This window comes from Nerophis lumbriciformis, linkage group LG02, assembly GCF_033978685.3.
Source record: "Nerophis lumbriciformis linkage group LG02, RoL_Nlum_v2.1, whole genome shotgun sequence".
Taxonomy (NCBI): Eukaryota; Metazoa; Chordata; class Actinopteri; order Syngnathiformes; family Syngnathidae; genus Nerophis; species Nerophis lumbriciformis.
This window is the reverse complement of record NC_084549.2, coordinates 63,531,537-63,551,983: the sequence shown is the minus strand read 5'-3', so window position 1 is coordinate 63,551,983 and position 20,447 is coordinate 63,531,537. Positions and strand designations below refer to the sequence as shown.

Here is a 20,447-nt window from a genome sequence, read left to right as displayed (position 1 = left end):
CGTCACACAGTGATGCCAATACAAACAAACATGGCGAGGTATAGCGACATTAGCTCGGATTCAGACTCGGATTTCAGCGGCTTAAGCGATTCAACAGATTACGCATGTATTGAAACGGATGGTTGTAGTGTGGAGGCAGGTAGCGAAAACGAAATTGAAGAAGAAACTGAAGCTATTGAGCCGTATCGGTTTGAACCGTATGCAAGCGAAACCGATGAAAACGACACGACAGTCAGCGACACGGGAGAAAGCGAGGACGAATTCGGCGATCGCCTTCTAACCAACGATTGGTATGTGTTTGTTTGGCATTAAAGGAAACTAACAACTATGAACCAGGTTTACAGCATATGAAATACATTTGGCAACAACATGCACTTTGAGAGTGCAGACAGCCCAGTTTTCATCAATTAATATATTCTGTAGACATACCCTCATCCGCTCTTTTTTCCTGAAAGCTGATCTGTCCAGTCCAGTTGGAAATGCATCTGCTTTGAGTGTCGCAGGATATCCACACATTCTTGCCATCTCTGTCGTAGCATAGCTTTCGTCGGTAAAGTGTGCGGAACAAACGTCCAATTTCTTGCCACTTTCGCATCTTTGGGCCACTGGTGCAACTTGAATCCGTCCCTGTTCGTGTTGTTACACCCTCCGACAACACACCGACGAGGCATGATGTCTCCAAGGTACGGAAAACAGTCGAAAAAACGGAAAATAACAGAGCTGATTTGACTCGGTGTTTGTAATGTGTTTGAGAAAATGGCGGATTGCTTCCCGATCCGAGAGCGAATAATCGAAAGGCGTTTAATTCGCTAAAATTCACCCACTTAGAGTTCGGAAATCGGTTAAAAAAATATATGGTCTTTTTTCTGCAACATCAAGGTAAATATTGACGCTTACATAGGTCCGGTGATATTGTTCCCCTTTAATAGAAACAAAAAAAACCTAAAATGGATAGTTATGGAGTATCCATTATCCAAGTTTATTTAACAACAACAAGAACAGAAGAAGAAGACGGTGAAGAACGGTGTCGTCAAAACAACTTTGTCACGGTCAAGAGTTCTCTTTTAATTTTTATTTTCCAGAGACCCGGAAAGTGACACTTTTTGTTGATTCTCAATTGAGCAGGCAAACAGGTCCGTGTACGTCGCTTTTCTTCTGTTGTTGTTCCGGGTCACTCACAGACGAGCATACGGAAATGAGACGGGGCCCATGTGCAATCGACCATATGTCCAAACGTTGAACATAGAAGAGTTTTCTACTCGTTGTTTGAATTCCACATATATTTGGATAATGGATAATGATTGTTTCCATTTTTTTTTTTTTTTTTATCAAACCAAAAAACGGGGAGAATTTATTTTTAAGTTTTAAGTTAAATTATTTTTCTATTCCAAACGAAAAATGGATAGCCACGACGTACACGGAGATATGATCTGGACCTTGTTCCCTATCCGATTTCGGACGTTTCCTGAAAGTTGGATGATAATCTGTCCATAACTTTTGAATTATTTCGCTAACCAACTGACACGCAAACCAACGAACACGATTCCATGACCTCCTGCCAGAGTTAATACTAATAATACCTGATAACTAATGATACCACACGCACTGGTCTCGCACCCGCACATTGGATGGCGTGCTCAAAAATCATCCAGCAGCAGTAATGCATTAGGGCTGATTGTTGCAATGCATAGGACATTTTCTAGCATCCAACATCAAACAACTCTTCCCTCAACCACAAGTCCACGTCCAATATCGCCTGCGACGGGAATCTAACACGCCAAGCACTAAAGTCCGTGAACATTGCACCAAAGTACGGATTTTGTGTTGATTTTTTGTGCACACAAAAGTAAACATTGACTTGTGCAAAGGCCGTAATATATATATATATATATATATATATAAAAGGCAGCAGCTAAAGAAGGACTTCCCTGTCTATCCCCTCTTTATCACACAGGAAAAAACAGCCAGGTGAACAGCTGATTTTACTACTTCCAGTTCTGACGTTAGAAAACCATGTGACATATATGAACAAATATACTACAGTACTAAGACTATAGTGGCCATAAACAATTAGCGTCTACAACAGGAGTGCACAAAGTGTGGCACAGGGGCCATTCGTTTGTCATTGTATCTAGACACATTACAAAAAACACCAGCTACAACTTGGAAAACCGCAAGAAATAGAAAAAAAGCCAAAATGTTGACATCTGCCAATAATGACATAAAGCATTGTCTTTGAAAAACAAAAGTATATATACATATACATTTTTTCATAAAGAAAAAAAAAAAAAACATATATATGCATATATACTGTACATACACATATACACACACATACACACGTACGTATGTATGTATTTATATGTATGTATGTGTATGCATATATATATATATATATGTATATATATATGTATATACAGGTAAAAGCCAGTAAATTAGAATATTTTGAAAAACTTGATTTATTTCAGTAATTGCATTCAAAAGGTGTAACTTGTACATTATATTTATTCATTGCACACAGACTGATGCATTCAAATGTTTATTTCATTTAATTTTGATGATTTGAAGTGGCAACAAATGAAAATCCAAAATTCCGTGTGTCACAAAATTAGAATATTACTTAAGGCTAATACAAAAAAGGGATTTTTAGAAATGTTGGCCAACTGAAAAGTATGAAAATGAAAAATATGAGCATGTACAATACTCAATACTTGGTTGGAGCTCCTTTTGCCTCAATTACTGCGTTAATGCGGCGTGGCATGGAGTCGATGAGTTTCTGGCACTGCTCAGGTGTTATGAGAGCCCAGGTTGCTCTGATAGTGGCCTTCAACTCTTCTGCGTTTTTGGGTCTGGCATTCTGCATCTTCCTTTTCACAATACCCCACAGATTTTCTATGGGGCTAAGGTCAGGGGAGTTGGCGGGCCAATTTAGAACAGAAATACCATTGTCCGTAAACCAGGCACGGGTAGATTTTGCGCTCTGTGCAGGCGCCAAGTCCTGTTGGAACTTGAAATCTCCATCTCCATAGAGCAGGTCAGCAGCAGGAAGCATGAAGTGCTCTAAAACTTGCTGGTAGACGGCTGTGTTGACCCTGGATCTCAGGAAACAGAGTGGACCGACACCAGCAGATGACATGGCACCCCAAACCATCACTGATGGTGGAAACTTTACACTAGACTTCAGGCAACGTGGATCCTGTGCCTCTCCTGTCTTCCTCCAGACTCTGGGACCTGGATTTCCAAAGGAAATGCAAAATTTGCATGGTTGGGTGATGGTTTGGGGTGCCATGTCATCTGCTGGTGTCGGTCCACTCTGTTTCCTGAGATCCAGGGTCAACGCAGCCGTCTACCAGCAAGTTTTAGAGCACTTCATGCTTCCTGCTGCTGACCTGCTCTATGGAGATGGAGATTTCAAGTTCCAACAGGACTTGGCGCCTGCACAGAGCGCAAAATCTACCCGTGCCTGGTTTACGGACCATGGTATTTCTGTTCTAAATTGGCCCGCCAACTCCCCTGACCTTAGCCCCATAGAAAATCTGTGGGGTATTGTGAAAAGGAAGATGCAGAATGCCAGACCCAAAAACGCAGAAGAGTTGAAGGCCACTATCAGAGCAACCTGGGCTCTCATAACACCTGAGCAGTGCCAGAAACTCATCGACTCCATGCCACGCCGCATTAACGCAGTAATTGAGGCAAAAGGAGCTCCAACCAAGTATTGAGTATTGTACATGCTCATATTTTTCATTTTCATACTTTTCAGTTGGCCAACATTTCTAAAAATCCCTTTTTTGTATTAGCCTTAAGTAATATTCTAATTTTGTGACACACGGAATTGTGGATTTTCATTTGTTGCCACTTCAAATCATCAAAATTAAATGAAATAAACATTTGAATGCATCAGTCTGTGTGCAATGAATAAATATAATGTACAAGTTACACCTTTTGAATGCAATTACTGAAATAAATCAAGTTTTTCAAAATATTCTAATTTACTGGCTTTTACCTGTGTGTGTGTATATATATATATATATATATATATATATATATATATATATATATACGACCCCAAAGGGAATAAGCGGTAGAAAATGGATGGATATATATATATATATATATGTATATATATATATACATATATATATACATATGTATGTGTGTGTGTGTGTGTGTGTGTGTTTTTAACATTAAAGAGAACTACAAAATATATAGATCAGCTTACAACAAAGAATAACTTTATTACCATTGTTTTTTAGTTTGTAACAGAAAAAAATTATCGCATTAATTTGCATGAAATAATACAAATAAAAATAAATCCTTATTGGAACTTTAAACATTTTTTGACCAACTTAAACCATTTGATACCGAAAAATTAAATAAAAAAAACTCAATCAATAATACATTCAAATTGATCAGTAACATTAACCCAGAAGCACACTATATAAAACACTTTAACCTACAAAACAAAAATATATGCAACAATTTGTGCTAAAAAAAATGTTTACAAAAAAATGGGTAAATCAGGATTAATTCCTCCAATGCACACGTTTTTCAGTTCCCAGCTTTTCAAGGTCTATATTTATACAAAAGGCGCACCAAATTATAAGGCGCATTAAATATTATGATATTTTTTCTACATTGGTGGGCTCAATAACATGTAATGGTGTTTTTTTGGTCAAAATGTTGCATAGATTATGTTTTACAGACCATCTTCAAGCCACTTTCTGACCGTCTCTTCAGGTCTCTTCTTCTTATTTACGTGCCTCCACTTCGACAGCGTCTTCTCCCCGTTATCTTTGTTGTCATTTTTAGCACTTCCATAGCAAATCTACTGGCAGATATAAGTTAGAACTGTACGCTACTTTATATTAGAAATGGCAACAGCGGAGAATGAATGCCTCACAACAAGAGGATAGAGAAAAAGAGGGCGCTTATTGACTACGGCGCAAACTATAATGGCGAACAAAGACATGCGCAAATTTTCGGGACTTACGCAGATCCCAAAAATACATTAGTAGGAACCGAAGGGTAAGAAATATTTATTTTGAATATTATTGCAAAACAAAACGCCAAATAATGTTTCTTAATAAGTGCCGTTTTGGGGTCCTTATACACATACCATAATACCTGTATGTTGAAGCACAGTACGTCTGACTACTGTCGCCGTAATGCTCCGACAATCCATCAAGCGGTGCGTCTTCGTAGCTCACCAAAGTCGTACTAAAACATTTTGACAGATTTTTCAGCGCCGTGTGTAACGTTCTATATTCTCAAAGAAACATCAACGTTTTGTTTTTGCTTGCTAACCTGTACTTGCTGGCGTTATTCATTGAAAAGCGGGCGTCAGCCTGCAGCCGCTTTCTGATCGTCTCTTCTGTGGGCGGCCTTATTTACGTGCCTCCACTTGGACTGCATCTTTGTTGTCGTTTTTAGCGCTTCCATAGAGAGACGACTGACGGATATAATTTAGAAATGTACGCTACTTTATATTAGAAATGGCAACAGCGGAGGATGAATGCCCCACAACAAGATGATAGAGGAAAAAGAAGGAGCTTATTGACCTCTATGGCGGACGCGCGCAAATTTTATGCAGATCCCAAATATACATCAGCAGATACCAGAAGGTAAGAAAAGTTGCATAATATTGCAAAACAAATCACCAAATAATATGTATGTCCTTATACACACACCATAATAATACCGTATGTTGAAGCACAGTGCGTCTGACTACTGTCGCCGTAATGCTCCGACAATCCATTCGTAGCTTACCAAAGTCGTATCAAAACATTTTGACCCATTTTTGAGCCTCGTGTGTAGTGTAATGTTCTATATTCTCAATGGAACATCAAAGCTTTGGCCTTGCTTGCTAACCTGTACTTGCTAGCGTCATTTATTGAACAGGAGGCGTCAACCTGCAGTCCACACGGATCTCTCATGTGTGACTGCCATCTACTGGTCACGCTTATCATGACACCATGTACCAAATAAAATTTCCTTGAGGTCGGTAAGCACAACATTAGGCGCACTATCGATTTTTGAGAAAATGAAAGAATTTTGAGTGCGCCTTTTGGTTTGAAAAATACAGTAATCTTGTTTAATTGTAATTTTAGCCAATAAAAAATAAGATGAGGAGTCGCAAAGGGCCCTTAGGTTGCACTTATGTGTTACATGTGAACTGCGTGACACGGTGGAACCTGAAAGAAAGGGTGGTTTGGATACAAAGAAGAGTAAATGTAAAGAAGTGTATGCAAACGTACAGTAAGTGTGTGGTCGCATTGTGTCTGATGAGGGTCCTCCTCTCTTTCTTCAGCTCCTCAGCTCTTCCCAGACAGAAGGCGACCTCCTAGACTGCAGCTTCAGTCAGCTGCAGCCCCACCAGCTGCTGACCGTAGAGGCACCTGCTGGACCCCAAGCATCCAGGGAGGGGTCCTGGGCTAAGTCCTGTGTGTTTGAATGTCTGCGAGCACGACTGCACCGCCTGTCTGTCAGCCGCATCTCCCTGCCTTCCCATCCCATCTCCTGCTCACGTCACCCAGACGAAAGCACACTCCTCCTGGGCCTCGCCGATTCCTCCCTGGTCCTCTACGAGCAAAGGCGAGGGGTCTTGCTTTCGTTCCCCGGCCCCGCTCCGCTCTCCCTCCTCGCCTGGCATCCCGCTGGAGCTGTGGCCGTGGCGGGGGCGGCGCAAGGCGAGCTCATGTGCTTTGATGTGGGCCTGGCACCCCTCAGAATAGCGCTGGTGGCAGAAGACGTGGCTCCGGCACCCACGCTACAACTGGCCCGACACCTGCGCTGCCCTGGGGGTCTGCAGAGGCTACAGTGGGCAACAGGTGGCGCTGAAGGAGCCGATACGCTCATGCTGGCCTTTCACGGAGGACCATTAGCGGCCTTAAGATTCCGACTGGGTATGTAAAACTCACAATCTTAATTCTGTCAGTTGTGGTTCTGACTTTGTCCCGGAATACCCCGCTGTGAGCAGGTCGGGTCGCCCGACTGCCGAGGGAAGTTAATTTGAAGGTGCTCTCGGAGGTCATTCGATAATTCTCCTGGGGCCAAAACGCCCCCCTCCGCACAGGTGCGTTCTCTGGGATGCCGTTTTCCGATAAATCGTTGGCAGTGTCCGCGCAGTCCCTCGGGGCCCCCAGATAAAAGTTTGCCAATCAAAAGTGTTTCAGAGCGAATACGCACACGGACAGTGTGAGTCCCTGTTGTGACTTTGGGAAAGACGAAGCCACTGTGACTACCGCTCAAGTTGGGAACCGGGGGCGGTGCGGGGGTGGGGGGTAGGTAGAAGATGGCGTGTGTTTATGTGCATGCATGAAGAAAGGGGGAGGGCGGCTTCCAACAATGGCGTCCCCCTCCTCTGATCGTGTGCCAAGGTTTTGATGAAGGAAGCTACTGCACGTCTTTTTCGCCATGATAATTCCCCCGCCCCTTCCCTCCCTACAAACAGACGTTTATTCTTCAATTGCTTGGCTTTTATGCACACACACACACACACACACACACACACACACATATATATATATATACAACCCCCCCAAACTCATTTGTTTGTTTGCTCGCACTCCTTCCGTGTTGACTCCTTTCACAAGGCTCGCTACATGACAGACTGAAGAAAGACTTGGCCGAGCTCCAAGTTCTCTCTTTTTTTTTTTTTTTTGATTCCATAAGAGGCAGCACCCCCACCGCCCCCTGCCTGCGCCGAGATATCTCATCTGGGCACACACATTGGCCAAAACTGGGTCTGCACCAGCTCCGTTCTATGAAAGAAGAGCAGGGAAAATACCATATTTGTCTGCGAATGGGAACGGAGTGATGCAAGTCCAGTTATATAACTCCAGTGCCGCTAATCCCTCCAATGGACTCGAATATGTTCTTGACAATCACACCCACTTGGTACACCTCACGTTATGTTTTTGTTGCAATTGCATAGAACCGGTTGACAAAATATTAATTGGAGTCAAGGTTTTTTTTCCAAAGCGTAAACCAGGGGTGTCCAAACTTTTTTCCCGCTGAGGGCCGCACACTTTAAAAAGACTAGTGGTGTCAAAAAAATCAATTATGCATACCTGCCAACTACTCCGGTTTTCCCGTAATTAGTACGGTTTTCATCAACCTATTCCGGGTTACGGTTGCAGTGATAAAAAATACGGTTTTTCATTAATTAAAAAAAAACTTTTTTTTTTAAGTTTTATTCACGAAATCGCGTAAAAACAATGACAATCGACACTGCTTCCCGTAACTTCCTATCGAGCCATTCCGAATGCCATGCGCGAGGCTATTTATAGCACCGCTGCCAAGCACGAGGCACCAGTTGCCATTGTTTCCAAACGAGCGAACGATCATGGAATCAGCCGGAGAAAAATCGCAAACGAGTCTTAAACCGAAAAGAAAACTGCAGTCATTCCGTGAAGAATATTCAAAAGCCTATCCGGGAATAATTATCCGTTCCAAAAAGGGTGAAAACTACGCGAATTGCACCTTGTGCAGACAAGATTTTTCGATCGGACACGGAGGAATAAGCGATGTAAAAGACCACGTTGGGACAAAAAAACACAAGTCTAATGCCGTTGCTAGCGATACAAGTGGAAAACTTTCAACGTTTTTCGTCGCCCAAACAGATTCTTGGCAGCATAACTATCATAATACAGAAGTATGTCCTTAATATTTTTGCAGTGCTATTTCTGTTGAAAAGTTAAAATGATTACATTAGAGATGTGATGTGCCACTTTTCAAGTGTCTGATGGCTTAAATTAATTTTCATTAATTTTTCATATTTTGAATTCTTTTGAAAGGCTTACAAAAAAACTACATTTGAATTGTAATTCCATGCTATTGACAGGACTATTAATTTTAATGAAGTTAGCTTACCATGTTTACAGTATGATAATTGTGATAAAAATGTGAATTTTAGGCACAGAATATTTTTTACAATTGAACAAGGCAGTAGATTATACAAGCTTGGACAGAAAGTTAATAATGACACCAATTTTTTTTTTTAATGGAATTGTTTAGTACTGTTTTACCATTTGTTTACTGTAAAAAGTGTTTATACTGTTTATACTTTCAATTAACAAATTGAAGTCTTGTGAAAGGTTGACAGGATAACTGGCATTAACTGTCAAAATAATTTCAAACTATTGAAGTTAGCTTACAGAATAAACATGTCAATCAACCCATATGATTTTTGCTGTAATATTTTTGTTTTGAAAAGTCACTGTGACTGATAGAAAAGTGATGGTTTTAGCAACATTTTAACCTGTCTGAATGCTAATAATCATTTTGCGTCGGGGGGTTCGCCCCTCTGAACCCCCCACCAGGACTTTGTCCTGGACCTACCGGGGCCTGCGGCCCCTGGACCCTGGCTACTAGGTTTTTCTGATTTCAAAAGTTGGCAGGTATGGATTATGGAATGAATCACGATTCTTATTTGTAATGATTCACAAAACGCAATTTAATATATATTTAAAGGAATATATATTTTTAATCTGTCCTGTCCAGCCACTCAGGCAAAACATTGATGTATATGATCATATCTACTGTACAGATTTACTTTACAAAAAAGTGTTGGATACTTCTCTTGTTGCCCTATTTGTATTTGCCTTTATTAAATGTTTGGGTAGAATTTTAAACAACTAAACATTTTACCCAGAGCTATTTGTCTATTTTATGGAGGAATGTAGTTAATCGTAGAACTGGCACCCGATGTTATTAAGGTAGTATTGATTTTGAATGGAGAATCGGTTTATAATCAATTTTTGAATCGAACCCCCAAGAATCGAATCAAATTGAATCGTGTGGTGCCCAAAACCCTAGTTTTGATATTTTTCATTTTCAAAACCAGTACAATGTGGTATAGCTCGGTTGGTAGAGTGGCCGTGCCTGGGTTCCAGGTTCGATCCCCGCTTCCGCCATCCTAGTCACTGCCGTTGTGTCGTTGGGCAAGACACTTTACCCACCTGCTCCCAGTGCCACCCACACTGCTTTAAATGTAACTTAGATATTGGGTTTCAATCTATGTAAAGCGCTTTGAGTCACTAGAGAAAAGGGCTATATAAATACAATTCTCTTCACAATATATATTGCAACCCCTAGGGCTCCCCTCAGTTTTGGTGAACCTTAAAGGAACCGGGAACCCAAAAGGGTCACAGTCATTAAAAGTTTTCAAAATAAGTCATTTATGTATTAATATATTACTTTCTTTCAACACTTACATTTCTATAGATCAACTTCAGATATATCTGTTGCCATAAAATTATTTTGTTTTATTTTATGCCCCTTGAGGATTCCAGGTTCGATCCCCGCTTCCACCATCCTAGTCACTGCCGTTGTGTCGTTGGGCAAGACACTTTACCCACCTGCTCCCAGTGCCATCCACAGTGCTTTAAATGTATTTTAGATATTGGGTTTCACTATGTAAAGCGCTTTGAGTCACTAGAGAAAAGGGCTATATAAATACAATTCTCTTCACAATATATATTGCAACCCCTAGGGCTCCCCTCAGTTTTGGTGAACCTTAAAGGAACCGGGAACCCAAAAGGGTCACAGTCATTAAAAGTTTTCAAAATAAGTCATTTATGTATTAATATATTACTTTCTTTCAACACTTATATTTCTATAGATCAACTTCAGATATATCTGTTTCCATAAAGTTGTTTTGTTTTATTTTATGCTCCTTTTTTTTTTTTCAAAGAAAACTTGTTTTTTATGGCAAAAATGCAATAGGCAAGGCAAGTTTATTTGTATTCGTACACAAGACAGTTCAAAGTGCTGCACAGAAAATCACCAGAAGGTAAAACCAAAAATAAAATAATCATAAAAGTAATCATAATTCAAATTAAAAACATACAATAACATCATTATAAAAACTATTATGATTTTAAATGTAGATAAAATATGTTCAGTTTTCATACTGAAATAAAAGTGAATTTGAACATTGCCATTGTGGAAATATTTTCCCCAAAACATTTTTCAAAATGGAATATTTGTTGTGGGGCCTTAAATATGTCAATAATTCATAACAACATTGCTTTTGAGTCATTATTATTTTTTGAACAATACCAATTTTAAAGAAATCAGACTAAGGATCCAAAAGGCCCCACTTCAAAAAATGTTTTTGTTTTTTTTAAATCCAAATGTCAATACATATTTTTATTTTCAACAATTAAATCCATACATTAACTTCAGATTTTTCCATCCATAAGCTTTTATAATTATTTTTTGCAACGACAGTTTTAAATTAAAAAACTCCCTCTATGGCAGATTTGTGCGATTAGTGTCAATATTGCAAAATGTTCTCCCTACATTACACCTGTTTTCTTTTTTATTCTGCTTTTTATGTTTTTTTTTTGCTTTGTTCGCAGCTGCACAAACGGCCCCCGAGCCGCACTTTGGACACCCTTGGTATAAACAAATACCAGAAGAAATTAAATAGATGAATCCAATTGGATTTTATGAACGTTTTGGGAGAGAACTGATAACGATCTGTTGTTTCTTCCCAGCTTAGAGGAGGCCCTGTGTACACGCACACACACACACACACACACACACACACACACACACACACACACACACACACACACACACACATGAAAACACACACTGCATAAGATGTATTTACACACATTAGCACACTCTGTAGGGGATTTGGGCCTTGCTAATTGCTCGCTTGTCATTTTAATTGCCCCATCACACACAAGCATACGGAAATAATAAACACACACTCGGGCATCCACACGCAGACAACTTTCTCCATTAATTTGAAAGTCGGGTGATTACTTGTACAGTACAGCACCATGACCTTTTTATTGTTTGCACAATTCATGCTCCGTAGTAGATGAGCAGTCCTGACCTATGAAGCATGTCACATGGTATTTTCAAAAATGAAATTACACACACTTTCCCTCAAACTCGCAGGCAAAAAGTCCTCACAATGTTGACATTTTCGTCATCATAATCGTCATAACAATTGTATTAGGACACACACACACACAATGTTGCTGCTGGCTGCGTTACCTGACTTTTCCATTATTCTGCAGTTTTCCAGGCAGACAAAAACAAAGGATTTATTAAGCACCTTTGGTCAAAAGTAGAGATGTCCGATAATGGCTTTTTTTTGTCCAAGTCTTAATTACCGATTCCGATATCAACCGATACCGATATATACAGTCGTGGAATTAACACATTATTATGCCTGATTTTGTTGTGATGCCCCGCTGGATGCATTAAACAATGTAACAAGGTTTTCCAAAATAAATCAATTCAAGTTATGGAAAAAAATGCCAACATGGCACTGCCATATTTATTATTGAAGTCACAAAGTGCATTATTTTTTTTAACACGCCTCAAAACGGTAGCTTGGAATTTGGGACATGCTCTCCCTGGAGGTTGAGGTGGGCGGGGCTGGGTTTGGGGTAGTGGGGGGTGTATATTGTAGCGTCCCGGAAGAGTTAGTGCTGCAAGGGGTTCTGGGTATTTGTTCTGTTGTGTTTATGTTGTGTTACGGTGCGGATGTTCTCCCGAAATGTGTTTGTCATTCTTGTTTGGTGTGGGTTCACAGTGTGGCGCATATTTGTAACAGTGTTAAAGTTGTTTATACGGCCACCCTCAGTGTGACCTGTATGGCTGTTGACCAAGTATGCATTGCATTCACTTGTGTAGATGTCATGTGATTGGGCCGGCACGCAAAGGCAGTGCCTTTAAGGTTTATTGGCGCTCTGTTCTTCTCCCTACGTCCGTGTACCACTACGTACAACGGCGTTTTAAAAAGTCATAAATTCTACTTTTTGAAACCAATACCGATCATTTCCGATATTACATTTTAAAGCATTTATCGGCCGATAATATCGGCAGTCCGATATTATCGGACATCTCTAGTCAAAAGTGTATATTTATGCTGCAGTTGCCTTCATTTCAGGAAACTTTCAGGCACAGTTGAAGCACCACAGTCCTTGCACAAAACATATAACTTTGGAAAAGGTTGTTATGAATGCATTTTTTGCACAAACTCACAATTAAAGGAAGTAAATAATTTATTCATTTTGAGGAGGGGGGAAAAAAAACATTTAATTGACGATAAATTACATTTTGCGTGTTTATTTCACATTTCCCTGTAATAATCTTTCATCTCAATGTGTCAGGGGCCCTGACGGGGGGCCAGATGGGCCCAGGGGTGCTTCTCCAGCATCGGCTGTGTTGTGGCCAGGTCCGGGAAGCCCTCGGCATCCTGGGGGCCATGGACTGGAGCATCATGGGAGACGAGTGCTTCCGAGGCCTGAGCTCCATCACCAACCACTTGCTGAGGCTCCCGCTGGACACACAGACTGAAGGTGGCACACCAATCAATGAATTCATTGGGACATGATTCCGATGTTGTCGATCTTCTCACTGTTTTTTGTTATCTACAATTCCTGTGTACTTGTAACACAGTGAGCTCCATCTAGTGCAGGGGTCGGCAACCCGCGGCTCTAGAGCCGCATGCGGCTCTTTAGCGCCGCCCTAGTGGCTCCCTGTAGCTTTTCCAAAGATGTATAAAAAATGGAAAAAGATGAGGGGAAATAATTTATTTTTTGTTTTAATATGGTTTCTGTAGGAGGCCAAACATGACACAAACCTCCCTAATTGTTGTAAATCCCACTGTTTATATTAAACATGCTTCACTAATTCGAGTATTTGGCGAGCGCCGTTTTGTCCTACTAGTATTGGCGGTCCTTGAACTCACCGTAGTTTGTTTACATGTATAACTTTCTCCGACTTTCTAGGACGTGTTTTATGCCACTTCTTTTTCTGTCTCATTTTGTCCGCCAAACTTTTAACGTTGTGCATGAATGCACAAAGGTGAGTTTTGTTGATGTTATTGACTTGTGTGGAGTGCTAATCGGGCATATTTGGTCACTGCATGACTGCAAGCTAATCGATGCTAACATGCTATTTAGGCTAGCTTTATGTACATATTGCATCATAATGCCTCATTTGTAGCTATATTTGAGCTCATTTAGTTTCCTTTAAGTCCTCTTAATTCAATTTATATCTCATGACACACTATCTGTATGTAATATGGCTTTTAATTTTTTTGCGGCTCCAGACAGATTTGTTTTTGTATTTTTGGTCCAATATGGCTCTTTCAACATTTTGGGTTGCCGACCCCTGATCTAGTGGTATGCTACAGAATTCAAACACAGTGTTACTGTTCAAACTGTGTGGCCAAACATATTCAATATACTTGTGAAATAAAACCTCTGCCTTGTTTTTAATGAATATTTAGGTCTACTAAGCTACTGTATTTTAATGCTAGTCCAGGGGTCAGCAACCCAAAATCCTGAAAGAACCATATTGGACCAAAAATACAAAAAAAATCTGTGTGGAGCCTTCAAAAAATTAAAAGCCTTATAATGAAGGCAACACATGATGTAAGTGTCTATATTAGCCTACTATCCAAGGCTGACGCAAATCTTTGTCGACAGAAATGTTGTATTTTAACTTTTATTCTACACATTTTTGCAACATTGGAAAAAAAAAAGAAGGAAAATGGAGGCTTCTGACAGCATGAGATAACTTCTGGTAATGACTGACTCAGAATGGCCAATGGTATAGATGTGTGTCCCCAAGTTAAACGAAACGGCCGGCTGTCTTCTTCTAATGGATTTATTACAATCTTTGCAAGCTGGGTAACGTTTGCTGTGGTCTGGAACAACATGGCACACAAAGAACTATGACAAATGCAGCCAATATTACATACAGATAATGTGTCATGAGACAAAGGACATAAGTAAAGGAAATTAATTGAGCTCAAATATACCTACAAGAGGCATAATGATGCAATATGTACATACAGCTCGCCTAAATAGCATGTTAGAATCGATTAGCTTGCGGTCATGGATTGATCAAATATGCCTCAGGGCGGCATGGCGTAGTGGGTAGAGCAACCGTGCCAGAAACCTGAGGGTTGCAGGTTCGCTCCCCGCCTCTTACCATCCAAAAAATCGCTGCCGTTTTGTCCTTGGGCGGGACACTTCACCCTTTGCCCCCGGTGCCGCTCACACCGGTGAATTGAATGATGAATGATAGGTGGTGGTCGGAGGGGCCGTTAGCGCAAATTGCAGCCACGCTTCCGTCAGTCTACCCCAGGGCAGCTGTGGCTATGAAAGTAGCTTACCACCACCAGGTGTGAATGAATGATGGGTTCTACATGTAAAGCGACTTTGGGTACTTAGAAAAGCGCTATATAAATCCCAGGTATTATATAAATCCCAGGTATTATTATGCCTGATTAGCACTCCAACAAGTCAATAACATCAACAAAGCACACGTTTGTGCATTCACGCACAGTATAAAGCGTTTGGTGGACAAAATGAGACAAAGAAGTGGCATAAAACACGTCTTTCTGTGGCAGCATGAGAGAAATTTGTACATGTAAACAAACTACGATGAGTTCAAGGATCGCTGAAATGAGTAGGACAAAACGGTGCTTGCCAAATACTCTCATCAGTGAAGCATGTATAACATAAACGGTGGGATTTCTAACAATTAGGAAAGTTTGTGTCATGTTTGTTCTCCTACAGAAAATATATTAAAACGAAAAGAAAAAAAAATTCTTCATCTTTTTCCATTTTCACACATCTCTGAAAGAGGTCCAGGGAGCCACTAAGGCGGCGCTAAAGAGCCGCATGCGGCTCTAGAGCCGCAGGTTGCTGACCCCCATGCTAGTCATTAAAGTGTTTTCCAAGATGGTACTTGGTGAAAAACATTTGAAAACCACTGGTGTAGAACATGTCGTATAATGCACTTTATTTAAATTGTTAGAATTTTTACATGTCATGTCCCATATTGCACAATATTTTGAAATAAAGTAATTTGTTTTTATTCGTCGTGCAGCACAACTCGAAGCTGCATTTGGAGTGTTTTATGCCCCTTCTGCGCCTCTGCCTGGTAACGTGACGTCGGACTACGAGAAGCTAATCAGCCGCTACGCACGTCGCTTTTTCCACCACCTTCTCAGGTAACAACACTTGTAGAGTTCAGACACAATGCACAGATGCTTGAAATCAGAATAAAATGAGACAAATCCTGGCTGCATAACACCAATATGGGATTAAAACCTTGCTTACTTTTTATATTCCTCCTACGTAATTGATTTTCCTACAGAATAGATGACTGTTTGTTTTGAGCACATGAAATCACCCTTAATGTGATACATAAAAATTGTACATATAAAACTCTAAGTATTTTTAACAAACAATGTCATCTAGCACAGTGTTCCTTAACCATAGGGCCGTGAGCGCCGGCAAAAAATATGCTTCTCAGTTGGGATCCATATGGACCGCAGCAGTACTCGGTTGTAATCCACTTTTCCACCACTTCTGGCAGTAATGACAATATCAAAAAACAGAAGAAGTTTATAGCTAAAATCACCTAGAAGTTTCTTAAACGCAAAAATTATGACTAAAGTGGTGAAACTGTATTTTCATTTGCACTTTATTTTTATTGACAGCTTAGTTAAGAAACATATTTTTATGATTTGTAATTAATTTTGTTTATTTTAGCAATACATTATTGCAGTGATTCTCAAACTGTGGTGCACAAGCTCCATCTACTGTAGCGGTACACCAATGAATCAATTAAATATGACTATTTATATACTATAAACTTTTAAGTACATTTTCATTTAATTACAAAAAATATATTTTCACATTTATCTTAGTACAATATTTATTTAACTTATATGTGCAATAACTTTATTTGATTCATTGTTTAAGTACAGTGTTACTGTTCAAACAGTGTGTAATGTTACAGTGGCCAAAAATATTAAATATACTTGTCAACGTTCCCTCTAAGGTGCGCGCCTGCGCAATTGCGCACTGCTCAAGCGTCCTCTGCGCACAGCAAATACATGCCGCACACCAAATCAAACCCATCTGAATTCTAAACAAAATAAACACATTTATTTTGTGTAATTTTGCAATGCAACTCTGAGTGACAGTGACAACAAGCGGCCCTAACGGTGTTCGTCAACACCGTTCAATTATTGTAATGTCTATCGAGATGCTTCGAGGACAGGAATTATATCGATCACTTTATTGAGCAAAATTGTTTATATTCGGCCATAACCACACCAAAAACATGAGTAAAAACTTCTATCTCGAAAATCTAGTCATTTTCTGCTGTACAAACCAGACCAAAACCAACTTGTCATCTGTCACCAACACGCATACCACTAAGCCACTGGTGCGTTTATGGCCACACAAAAAGTCGGACAACTCAAACACCACACAAAGTTACACTATGACTCCTCAGTCATACGTGTGCTTATTCTACTGTCATTTATTATTAATGTTAATTTATTGATATTAATCATGGAATGCTGTTACTAGAGAAAGTTACAGGAATGCACACTTCATCCTCTGCTTACATCTCATTGTGCAACATGAGAATGTTTAAGGGGAACTAAATGTGATCTCTGAAAGGGCTACAAATGATTTCCAAAGCAGGACCCCCACCCAGACATATTGTACAATACTAATCCATAGCTTATGAAAAACAAGATTTCTTTTATTTTCATTACAAGTGGGCCAAATCACTAATATTACAAAATAATCTCATGAAAATGACTCCTCTCATTTGAGTGTTATAATAAAAGATGGGTTTGAGACAGGTGTGCTGCTGGTATTGCCACGTGTGATGTTGCTCACATGTGCTCCACTGAATGCTCAGGGAGTTTTTGTGTTTGCTCACACACATGATCAATTAGAGGGAACATTGATACTTGTGAAATAAAACCTCTGCCTTGTTTTTAATGAAAACTTAGGCCTACTATGCTACTGCTTTAATGTTGGTCATTAGGGTGGTACTTGGAGAGCCAAGTGTTTTCTGAGGTGGTACTTGGTGAATAATGTTTAAACAACACTGCAATATTGTATATTAATATATTTTCATCGGTCCGTTCCTTTGCCTATGGTTTGTGTGTTAAATGAATATTAATATTTGTGAGTACACCATTGTTTCATATCATTTGACAGGGTTGTAAACTGTAAGTATGTTAGATATAATTATTGAATACAATTAAAATCAAGAGTAAGATTACCAACACTGCAAAAAGTCAGTGTTCAAAAACAAGAAAAAAAATACAAAAATTAGGGGTATTTTACTTGAACTAAGCAAAATTATCTGCCAATAGAACAAGAAAATGTGGCTTGTCAAGTTTTTCCAAAACAAGTAAAATTAGCTAACCTCAATGAACCCCAAAATACCTTAAAATAAGTATCTTCTCACTAATAACAAGTGCACTTTTCTTGATTGAAAAAACATATATGAGACCTTTTTTCTCAATATGGTGAAAAATGTTCTTAAATTAAGTAAATGCTAGTGCCATTATCGTGACATAATGATACGCGCTCGGCATTACATTTCTTGAAACCAGCAAACTTATATTTTTTATTGTAATTTTGAAGAATTCATCTGAATGTGCATGAACTATTTCTGTTCAAAATTGTTAGAAATGTCACATGTTAAATGTTTAAATATTAACTGTCAGTTTGCTGTACTGTGCCAACTGTACTACTATATGAGTATGTGTTTTCTATTGTTTCAATGAAAATAAAACAGCAAAGTCCATTTGGCTGTCATCTGTTTTAATTATGAGACACAATTGTGTCAAAGTCATGATTTTTTATTTCATGCTTGAAAAAAAAAAAAATTACTTTGAAAAAGCAGTTTTATACTTGTGAGTGTTGATGACACAGCTTTGCAACAGTTGATATTCTAGTTTCAAGCATGTTTTACTCAATATAGGTCATCAAATCTCAGAAACAAGCTGTAATATCTTACTGAGATCATTGAGGACCAAAACACTTAAAACAAGTAAAACACTCTAACATAAAATCTGCTTAGAGAGAAGAGTTATCTTATCAGACAGAAAATAAGCAAATATCACCCTTATTTGATATATTTAATCTTACTTAGATTTCAGTTTTTGCGGTGAATTCGGTGTTAATATTCGAGTGGGCCCCATTCCCCACTCGAGTGGAAAAGTTGGGTCACGAGGTCAAAATGGTTAAGAACCCCTGATCTACCTATCTATCTATGAGGTGCTAGTAGCGCCGATCAGGAAAGTGTTTCGGATTAAAATTTAACATGACCAACGTACTGCAAGACAACAAAATACAGAAGTACAGTCCAAAAAAGAAATAATCTCTCAGAAAATGACTCCCGTTTTAACTCTGCTTGATGATGCACATTTCAATCACCCGCACTCAAAGGTAGCGTCCATGCACCTGTTTCATGCGCACATCTGTGGCGACAGCCTTTTGAAACGTCCGCTTGACTGAAATGGACGCTGTTGTTCACGCACTCGGCCGCTAACGTCTCCTCCGCTGTTTGGCATCCTTCCTCCTCTCCTCTCTTATCACCAACCTGCATTCTTTCTCTCTCAATCAACATCAAATGTAGGAAGACACCGCCCTACACCCAACACACATCTCCCATGTTTGTTTGTTCCTTAGCGGGCTCTGGACTGAAGGAACTACTTTAGCTGTTTTGTACATGCTTACTATTTGTTTCCAGTGCACATTTATGTTCCCATGTACATTGAAAATGTTATTATTCACCACTTAAGGACTGATTTTTTTTTAATGTCCTCACTGCCTCTTTTACCATTTTGTGTGCAGACATCAGCGCTTTGAGAAGGCCTTCCTCCTTGCTGTAGATTTACAGGCCAAAGATCTTTTTATGGTGAGTGCTATTTACTAGGGCTGAGGGCAAGGACTTCACAATATATCACAAGATTGGAAAAGTTGACTGATAAATTGAAAATGCAACTTAAAATACAGGTGGTATATACTGAATGTTAAAAAATAAAAATCTCTCACTATTATGTTAGATCCACTATGGACTGGACTTTCACAATATTATGCTAGACCCATTCAACATCCATTGCATCCGGTCTCCCCTAGAGGGGGAGGGGGGGTCACCCACATCTGCGGTCCTCTCCAAGGTTTCTCATAGTCATTCAAATTGACATCCCACTGGGTTGTGAGTTTTCCTTGCCCTTTTGTGGGCTCTGACCGGGGATGTCGTTGTGGCTTGTGCAGCCCTTTGAGACACTTGTGATTTAAGGCTATATAAATAAACATTGATTGATAGCCCCCCCCTCCCCCCCAAGATACATAAATATGGGGTCCTCAATCCATCTGTCCATCAATTTGGGGGTCCTTGGCCTGGAAAACGTTGAAGACCCCGGATGAACAGTATTACGTTCATCCGGTTGATTGAAATAAAATAAATAAAAGATTTTCGAATTAATCGCGATTCTTATTCGTAACGATTCTTAATTGATTAAAAACAATCAAAAATCAATATTTTTCTTTTTTTCTCCCCCCCCCCCATCTCCCGAATTCGGAGGTCTCAAGGTTGGCAAGTATGATAATACATGGCCTTCTGCTAACCTCTCCTTG

At 39.6% G+C, this 20,447-nt stretch overlaps 1 protein-coding gene across 1 annotated transcript in view; it reads left to right on the top strand.

The window, feature by feature from the left end:
* wdpcp (WD repeat containing planar cell polarity effector) overlaps positions 1-20,447 on the top strand; it is a 211,348-nt gene that overhangs the window by 131,211 nt on the left and 59,690 nt on the right. The window contains exons 12-15 of the mRNA XM_072911888.1: positions 6,308-6,902; positions 13,140-13,328; positions 15,874-15,997; positions 19,662-19,725. Coding sequence (XP_072767989.1) covers positions 6,308-6,902; positions 13,140-13,328; positions 15,874-15,997; positions 19,662-19,725 — 972 coding nt within the window. The remainder of the gene's footprint in view (positions 1-6,307; positions 6,903-13,139; positions 13,329-15,873; positions 15,998-19,661; positions 19,726-20,447) is intronic.